Genomic DNA, 9,701 nt, shown 5'->3' on the forward strand with positions numbered 1-9,701 from the left:
CAAGACCATGTTAACTTGGAGAGCACCCTAGTTTGCTATAAATATTTTCCTAAAGATGCCTGAGAGAGGGGCAAAGGGGAATGCATTAATCTTCAGTCTCCCTTCTTTCAGATGCTGGAATCCCAGATATGGAAATAGAACACAACGGAACCCAACATGACAGTGCAGCGATGCAAGGTGCAGTATGTACCACAGCTCCTCACCTTGTGCTTGTCATTAAAAATCAAGTGAAATGCAGAATAATGCTTATGTCTGTTTTCCTGCTTTAGGATAAATTACAGAATTCAGTTTGTTTTCCTGTTTGATGCTGAAATCCTTTGTAAGAACAGTACTTTACAAGATCAGAAATTAACTTTATGTAGAGGTGATCTTTATCTGAGGTGATTTAGAGGTGATACTTGTTTTAAAACTGATATTTATCTACCAAGATGTATTCCTTTAGTTCAAAAGGAATTTTACATATGATTATCATTTGAAATATTTTACATCTGGTCTTTACCTACATATCACGATTGCAGATGCATGAACTGTATGAACTGTAAGTGAAAAGGAAAAGCTGTGTTCACATTATGGGCAGCTATCTGCTGCTACTTTTCCTTCACTGTGTGGCTGTCTGCAAATGCAGCCCCTCCAGGTATGGTCTGAGTGCTTCCCAAAGAGCAGGAAATGAGCTCTGGCTGCAGGTCTGGGACGTGAGGAGTTGTGAAATCCTCCTTTGGGGGAGCAGAGACACAGGGCTATTCCCAGGGATGTTCCCATTCCTCTTGGAAGCCTCTTTGAGCCACACAGAAAATCCACAGTCAACCTGTGACAAAATCTGGTCTGAGCAATTTGAATATTGAAATTCTCTGAAAGTGCAACTCGTAGAGTTCTTCTCCCTTCAGTCCTGTGCTGTGTTCATTCCAGAGCAGGCTCTGGCAGCCTGGAGACAGCTGCCTCTTCCATAGAACTGCTGCTTCTCAGGGCAATCCCAGCCCTTCTCCTGCATCATGGAGTGGGGATGTGCAAAACTCCCCTGTGCTGAGGGAACTAAAGGCAGTTTGTGCAGAGAGGAGCACTGTGAGACACAAACCTCACTCCAGCATTTCTCTTCAGCTGGGGAAGGTTTGACTTGCATACCTCTGGTATGCATCTGTCGTCCATCTGTCATCCTTACAGGAAAGCTTTCAAATATTTTTACTGCTGTCTCTTCTTGTGAATTTAGATTCATATGCTCTGTATTACAGAGAAGGAGAATCACAGCTTTATTGTAATGCAGATATATACATCTGACATATGTGTGTGTATATATATGTGCACATATGATGAGAGCTGTGCTCTAAATATTGCAGTTGGAAAATTGCTGCTGCCTGAAATAGTCAAAATATTGGATGAGCACTTGGGACACACGTATTTTAATTTGATGAGCAAAATGTTCCTTATATATCTGATGTGTTGTTGGTACCTGCTGAGAGGAGTGCTCAGTGCTCTTCCAAACAACCCTGAGAGTCAAAGGTGCATCTGGGCAGACTCTGGTAAAGAAGAGAAAGATCATTTCAGTTTTCAGTTGAAGAAAAACCATGGCACTTGGCTCAAATGTGTCTTTACATCAAAAACAATTACTGTGAGGAAAGTGATGCACAGCCACTTGCAATGACCATTTACTTGCCTGAAGGAATCAAAAGAAGTTTCTTATGTTACTTGTAGTTTATTAATACACAGGAAAGCCTTGTGATTTTTACCATTTTTATTTAATTTCATTTTATATTATACCATAGTTATTCCTTTTGTTTCATATTATACCATCTATTTTTCATTTTATTTTTACCATTTACATTTTTGTTTATTTTCCTTTTAATCTGACCCCAACTACATCATCCCTTCAGTTATGAGAGGCTTTGGCTCAGGAAGTGTTTATTCAGCGTGGCCAAAGGGGAGAGCTGGATATTCCCTGTGTGCAGTGTCCCTGAAGAGTGAGAGCAGGACATGGCCTGAGCAGCAGGAGCTGCAGCCCTGTCCCTGTCCCTGTCCCTGTCCCTCCATGGCAGAGCCATTCCCTTCCCTTTCCTGCCCTGCTGGCTCTGACCCCTCTGGCATTGCAATCCTGCTCATTTGGAGACGTGAGGAGCTGAGCCACTTGGTCACTAACCACTCTCAGCTGATAAAAAGCTTTCTGGAGAGCTCTCTGTGGGGCTTGTTTAGATTTCAAAGCGTTCCTGTCTCTTTCATTTTTATTTATGCTGATACAGTAATAACTTTTTATTCCCTTTCCCTTTGATAACCGTTCGTGTCCCTGACAGCTCCTATTGCTGCTGCAGCTCTGACAATTCGAGCACACTCCCTCACTGCCCCTGTCATTTGCTGCTTTTGTTTTTCAGGCCCTGGGAGGAGGAAGGGGCAAAACACATGTCCCTAATACAAAGCTGTTTCCAGGCTTCCAAAATCTCTTTCAGTTGCTCAGAAAAAAAGCTTTAGCGTCAATACAGAGCTTTCTTTTTCTGTTGTCAATAGCTCTGCTGGACAGAAATCTATCATTCACACAGTGCTTTTCCTTTGAAATTCAATTAGTTCCACTGCCAGTATCTCCTTAAGATGGTTTAAAGGAAAATTACAGAACTATTGCACAGCCACCTTTCACAGTGATTAAGTCATATCATATTTTATGCTCATTTCTTAAAATGATTTTATTAACACAAGCTGTTCATGTACTGTGTTTCTGATCTGCATTATAAATCTTTTCCATTTAGTTGACTCATTTTCCCTCTGCTTTGTATATTAATTGAACAGAAATTTCATGCAGATGAGACTTAAAACTTTTTTGAACTTTGCAGTCTGATGCCTCCATCCTCCATATCGCAGCTGCAGTTCAGAGCTGGAGCTGGGAGGTTTTCAGAGGAGATGAGTGGTGGTCACAGTGGAGCAGGGCAGGTGATGAGCACAGAGATCCTCCTGCTCCTCCTTCCACCGCTCACTCCTGGGCCAGCACCACAGTGCATCAACCATCTTATCAGCCAATCTCCCTTCCACATAAAATAAACATACTGGGTGTCATTAAGTGCACCTTCAGATCAATGATTTTTGTAAATGACATTCAAGTACCATTCGAGTAGTGCATTTTTGCTGATAAAAGCAAATTAAATTAGCACAACTACAAGTGTGCTGATAAAAACTAAAACCGAACAGCAGCACCATTAGCTAACAAAGTAATATTTTCTCTTTACTGCTTTCTGCCATTTAGTTATTATCCTATTGGAAATCTAATTATAATCCTTTTACTCCCTAGTCAAACTTCACAGTTTTTGCAAGCTTAGCACTGACAAGTGATTTCATTACATTTGATTGCCCGCGCCCAGATTGACTTAACTTCACTCCGAGACCTAAAAGCCCTCTCAGTTTCTCAGATTCCCTGTTTGCACATTACAGCAACAGCTCCTTTAATTAATTAGCATGAACAGCAGTAACATGAACTGCTGAACAGAAAATAACATCATTTTATGATCGCAGGGAGACTTCTCCTTTTGCATGTTTATACCTTAGTTAACTTTTGTATTACAATATTTCATTGTTAGGGGATATTGGAACAATCAGCAAAGCAATGTTAGCTTAAAATCTTAAAAAGTAGATGTTACAGTAATACTTGATAACAACAATTTACAAAAAAATAAAATTTCGGGAAGGAGGCAGCAGCATAGGCAGGCAGGCTTTCCTGAGGTGAAAATGTACTTCTCTGTGCCTGCAACAGGAGGGTGACCCAGGGCTGCTGCTGCTTTTGTTTGTGACATAACCAGGCAGAGATGTGGCACAAAAACCCTCACGTTACCATGAATAACATTTTATTTTTATCTGTTTGTCAAAGATGAAGGACCAGTGTAGCTTGGAATGTATTTTGGGGTTTATCATGTAGAACACTGGACTCAATTTATTGGTGTTCTGGTGTAACCAGTGAGTTTCAAATCCAAGCTGCTTTATCAGAGTCTTAGGCCTGTTGTTCTTCCTCCTGCCCAAGCTGTAGAGCGTGTCCTGCTCTGGAGGCTGTGAATTATTAAAACCCCTGGTAGCTGCCTCGTGCTGTGTCATTGCAGGTTCCTAGAAAAGCTCTTCCTGTGCAGTCCCCAGACTGTCACTCCGTGCCCACCCTGGCTGCCCCATCAGGGACTCCCCAGGAACGGGGCCTTAGGGACTGACCAGGAATCCTGGGTTCAGCACAAGTTTTTTCAGCCCTGTTAAATGGATGAGGAGATATTTGACAGGGTCGACTCAGCAGCCTTATACACAAATTAAGTGGGGAAGAACCTCCAACGCAGCAGCTCTGTGAGTGAGCAGCCCTGCAGGGTCAGGCACCACAGTCCAGAGGGAAGGAGAGGATTTGGTGCCAATGCCAAGGGATCCCCTGGGCTCAGCCAGCTCTAGATCTCAGAGAGGCCATAGGAAAGTGTGAGAGATGAAAACAAACCAACCTTTGCTGGTACTGCTGCTCACAGAACCAGCATTTATTTATTGACTGCGTTCTCCTGCTCTCTCACTGCTCAGTTTGAAGGATATTTGCAGATGAAAGAGAAGTTTTGCTGGACAATAAATAAGCAGGCAAAGAAGTAATTTTTACTTGTCATTCAGCTGAATGATCAGCTCAGATCCATCTTCTTTTCATGGTAGTGAAGGGGTCCTTTGGTGAGTTTTGGGAATTGCTCTGGTCCTTACCCACAAGCAGGGGCTTGGATTTATGCCCCTTCTGGGCAGGCAGCACTCCTGTCTGCCAGGGGCTGCAGGGAAAGAGGGTTTTTCTGAGGGATGTGACCCTTTGTAGAAGCAAACTGGTTTTGTCTGATTTTTTTCTTTGTACAAAGTAAGACACTGGTTCAAACTAACTAGCCCTAGCTTTACAAGCTGATTTCTTGTTCCAGCATTGCATTTCCCATGTGTTCCTTCCCCCAAAGCTGGGCTTGGCTCTGCTCTAACTGAGGTGCTGTTTGCCCAACCTGGGAGGGGTGGAGAGCTCATCCTCTGTGCAGTTGGACACTTGTGGTATCCTGTGAGGCTCCTGGATCCCATCCTGGAGCAGGAGCTGTGCAGAGGCTCCTGGAGCAGGAGCTGTACGGAGGCTCCCAGATCCCATCCTGGAGCAGGAGCTGTGCAGAGGCTCCTGGATCCCATCCTGGAGCAGGAGCTGTGCAGATGCTCCTGGATCCTGTCCTGGAGCAGGAGCTGTGCAGAGGCTCCTGGATCCTGTCCTGGAGCAGGAGCTGTGCAGAGGCTCCTGGAGCAGGAGCTGTGCAGAGGCTCCTGGATCCCATCCTGGAACAGGAGCTGTGCAGAGGCTCCTGGAACCCATCCTGGAGCAGGAGCTGTGCAGAGGCTCCTGGATCCCATCCTGGAGCAGGAGCTGTGCAGAGGCTCCTGGAGCAGGAGCTGTGCAGAGGCTCCTGGATCCCATCCTGGAACAGGAGCTGTGCAGAGGCTCCCGGAGGGCACAGGGCTGCCCTGGCCCCTCCTGCCCTGCTCTGCCCACACAGCCAGGTCTCAGCTCCACCTCAGTCCAGCTGCTCTCCCAGCTCCTCCTCCAGCTCAGCTGGCAGAGCAGCATTTCCAGTTCATTATTTCATCCCTGCTACCCACATTCCCTGCAGCCTGTAGTGCTGGGGTAGACCTTAGAAATTACATGGATAATTTACAGTTATTGATACAACATATTTATCTGAGTTCTCACTACACAGCAGATCCCACATTTCCTTCCTCCAGTGAATTTCTTCACACTGTCCCACAGATCCCTGGCAATCCCAAGCTGTAGATGCAGCCAGGCTGTTTCTCCTCTCCCTGGACTGGGTTTGCACACTAGGGCACAGTGGGAGGGTACACGTGGAAGTTTTGTTTTATAGTTTAGGGAAATAAAGCTGAATTCCCAATTTAAACCGGAGATCTTGCAAACAAAGGATTCAGAAAATTCAGAGATGTGGAATAGGCTGAGGGAAAAAAAATTAAATGTGAACAAATATGGAGATGATTATTGCCTTTGGATTTGTCCTTTATGCACCCATTAAAACCTTGAAAGAAAAGGACAAATGATGATATTGTGGCTAAAGAGAGTGCAAGAGTTGCACCTACCCTGGGCTAACAACTCAGGGAAGAGAACACCATCCCAAGGGAAAATTCCAGTTATTAACACAGACTCTGGCTCACCAAGAAACTTGGAGATCTTTACTTGTCTTACACATTGTGAAGGGGAAAAAAAACCCCTCCTTTCTAAATGTCTTGCTTATTAAGCCAGTCATGCATTGCTCTGTAGGCTGTAAAGCAGTGTAACATGCACAGGGGGCTCATAAGCATATTTAGTGTTAGGGAATATCATTTATACAGTTTTTATATTGTCAGTATTACCCCTAGAGAATGAGATTAGGCTTTAAACTACTGTAAATCTACGCTTTTGCTCACCTTTGTATAATTTCGTTTTTTAATAGAATGAAGCCCACATAAATGAATATTTGATTAAGGGATAAACCTGATAAAAGAATACATTTATTGCACACAGATTTATTCAAATCTTTGCTATATAATACAGTGAAGTGCTATAAAATGGTCTGTAGCTTGCAGTCAGCTGCACTGAGGAGATGGTGAATATTCTCCAGAAAAGATTAATTTGACAACATCACATTGTCTTTCCCGTGTAAGTGGGGGCACAGCTGCTCCCAGCACGTTAATTCCTCAGAGGTGGTTGCTGTGTGACGTGGTTAATGCCATGAAATTCAGTTTATTGCACAGCAACAAAAAAGTATTTTAATTTCTGGAGAATAATTGAGGGTGTTATAAAAAAGGAAATATTTAACTATGCACTTTCTGTTCACTGATCATTGATGCCTCCTGGGTGGCTGCACTGGGCTTGAGCTGTGGTATTCACTTTTCTCTCTTACAGGTATTCCAGGTACCTCCATTGAACTTTCCTTGAGAAATGAAGGGAATTGGAGGGAAATATAGAAACCTGTTCCAAAGTTTAGTCAGCCCACAGTACCCTCAGTGTCCTCACCTTACCTTAATTAAAAAACTGATATTTCAAATTTAATAAGAACATAAAGAACAGCCTCCACTAGGAAGAAGCCATGTGCAATTTCCTAATGATCATGAGAAAAAGGAAAAAAACCAACACAAACCAACCCCACAGTGCTCAATCCTTGCATTTCTGCTGCCCCCCCCAGGCTTTAGTAATTCCCCACTAGGTTTTAGACAAGAATTTTCATCAGCCAATGGCCTGAAACTAATTTTAGTTCTTTCTTTGGAGGCTCCCAACCATCCCTCTGGAGTTGTTATGTCCCTGGCTCTTGTGATCTTTATTTGTGCTTACATCCAAAATACGTGTTAAATCATCTTGGTTTGGAGAGTCTGAGTCTCCTTAAAACCACAAAACATTCAATTACTAATTAGCTGTTTCCTGTTCCTAATGAAGTGAACATGTCGGATTTGGATTAAAATTCAGCTACTGCTCTCCTCTGTTTATGGTTCCAGATGTTTTTGTTTTATCTAGGAGGTTACTTTGACAGCTACTGCTAAATGATAAATCACTCATATTATAGCTGAAATGCATTTTGAAATTGAAATGTGGCAAACTTGGAGATTGCTCCAAGGATCAGTGTCAGTTTGCAGGTCAATACTTGTTCGTTCCTTAGGAGTGCTCAGTATTGGCGTATGTAAAACAGTAATGGGAGAGATGTCAACATTATACAAAATGCTGCTCCATATTATCATTTTGCTATCATCTTCCAGATCAGTTCTTGCAGATTTAGCTGGGTGGATTCATGATTCATTGTATAATGAACAGGAATATGGATTCTTGTTAGCTTCAGTTTCTGTGGGCATTTCAATATTTATTTTTTCTCTGGGCTTAAAGTTGCTTAATGTGAAAAATCACAGTTGATAGGTACTATAACTAGGAATATTTTTATGAAGTGCTTTTCTGCTTCATCCTCTAAATAAAGAAATAGAATTTTAAGAAAAATGTGGTGGTTTCTGAATGAAAGAACAGTTTTCCAAGAACAGATCCTGATTTACATTTTTTGAAAGCAGTGCAGTTTTAACACCCTGTTCCCTGGCAGGTTTTGTGCAGTGACAGGGATGTGTGGTAAAGCCTTGTGCCTTGTCCCTGGGTCTGTCCCAGGGAGGCAGCAATCCAACACGGGCTGCCTTTGGGAGAAAAGGAGTGTTTGATTTAAAAAAAAATCCCTTAAAGGAAGAAAACCCAAATCAGAGCATTTACAACCTGTCCTGAGCCACTGCTGGCCAACACCAGGGTGAGGGGTGGTGGGTGTTTGTCCTTTCTTGAGGGTTTGGCCAGGTGTTGTCACCCAGTGCCTCCCCTTCCTACACAAAACCTGCCCATGTGATGGACAGTTTGGTTTATATCACTTGTACATTTGCTCATTTGGCTTGAGGGAAAGAAAATAAGATCCACAACCAAGTGAAGAAATCATCTGAAGTGTCAGTTAATTATAAAATGTTCAACTGTGTAATTGACTTTTTTTTCCTTCTATTTTGTTTCCCTCCAGAAAACAGAACATACATCAAACCGACCATTATGTACTGAAGGAACCACCTATTGCTGAAAAATGTGTGATGACCACTATTTGAAGACTATATAGTTCCTGAGAAATGTCCCTTCCAACCTTTGATGCCTTCAGTACTGTGTGAGGAACAGGATTTGTAGCATGAAACTTGAAGGACAATTTCAAGCAATTTACTGTTGCTGCATTGAAAACTGCCGTATTAAGAAATACTGAGACTTTTTACAAGCTTACCATACCAAACCAAGCCTGTCACAACAGATCATTTTTAGGTCCCTGGAGATAGAAAGGAGTTTTAGTATTTTTAAGCACATACATGAATTATTTCCCCTCCCCACCCCACCCCAAAAAAGAACTTTTTTTTTCCTTAGGAGGTGGCTATTACTGAATAGCAATGGCACAATGATTTTAAGCCACAATGGTCCTCACTGGCTGTACATCATACAAGTCCAGTTTATCACTGAAACTGTTCAACATGGAGCTGTTTCGATTGTGTTTATAAATTAAGCTTTGTTTACTGAAGCAGATACTCGATATATATTAACGTTTTAAAAAGAAATGTGTGTACATTTTTTAAAAGAACGATGTAAAAATTGTCCTTTCATTAGATGACCGATTCAAAAGTGTGAGCTAAACCCTAATAGCTGATGTAATATGAGGATTATAATTGATGCTTTTTTTTTTAATGCTCAGTTCAGCTTGGCTTTTGGTCTTTCAAGATGGAAAAATGAATATGCAGTAGAGTGTTAGATAATGGAAACTTTTAAGTATGGTTTCTCTGTTGTACCATATTAAGTTAAAGTACACATTCTTTGTTAAAAATGTTCTTGCTAAAAATACAGTATTAAAAAGTTTTTTGTTTGACTTTGGAAATCTTTTAAGATTTTTTTTGGACTGTGAATTCCCATAGTAACTGTACTAATGCAAACCAGTATTTTGCACTATTAAAAATACTTGAAGAAATGATTTAATAAAGAGGGTGGGTTGGTATTAAACATTTTCCTAATTATTGTATGCTCCAGCTTCTGAACTTTGCAACTGAAAGCTTCCCTTCTCAAAACATGGGACTGAAGGCTGGTTTGAGTCAGGTGGAATTAAGGGATCACCTGTTCCCTCTTTATTTTAATTCCTGGGTCAAAGGCACCGTGCTTATTTCCTTGCAAACTCCTGTTTATGTGC

At 42.0% G+C, this 9,701-nt stretch overlaps 1 protein-coding gene across 2 annotated transcripts in view; it reads left to right on the plus strand.

Moving 5' to 3' along the window:
* Window positions 1-9,386, plus strand: part of DACH2 (dachshund family transcription factor 2) — a 247,915-nt gene extending 238,529 nt beyond the window's left edge. For both annotated transcript variants that reach the window (XM_058848085.1, XM_058848084.1), the window contains exons 11-12: window positions 112-177; window positions 8,508-9,386. In XM_058848085.1, the coding sequence (XP_058704068.1) occupies window positions 112-177; window positions 8,508-8,545 (104 nt within the window). In that variant the 3' untranslated portion in view covers window positions 8,546-9,386. The remainder of the gene's footprint in view (window positions 1-111; window positions 178-8,507) is intronic.
* The last annotated feature ends 315 nt before the right edge of the window (window positions 9,387-9,701 follow it).

Source organism: Poecile atricapillus, chromosome 12 (assembly GCF_030490865.1).
Source record: "Poecile atricapillus isolate bPoeAtr1 chromosome 12, bPoeAtr1.hap1, whole genome shotgun sequence".
In the NCBI taxonomy this organism is placed as follows: domain Eukaryota; kingdom Metazoa; phylum Chordata; class Aves; order Passeriformes; family Paridae; genus Poecile; species Poecile atricapillus.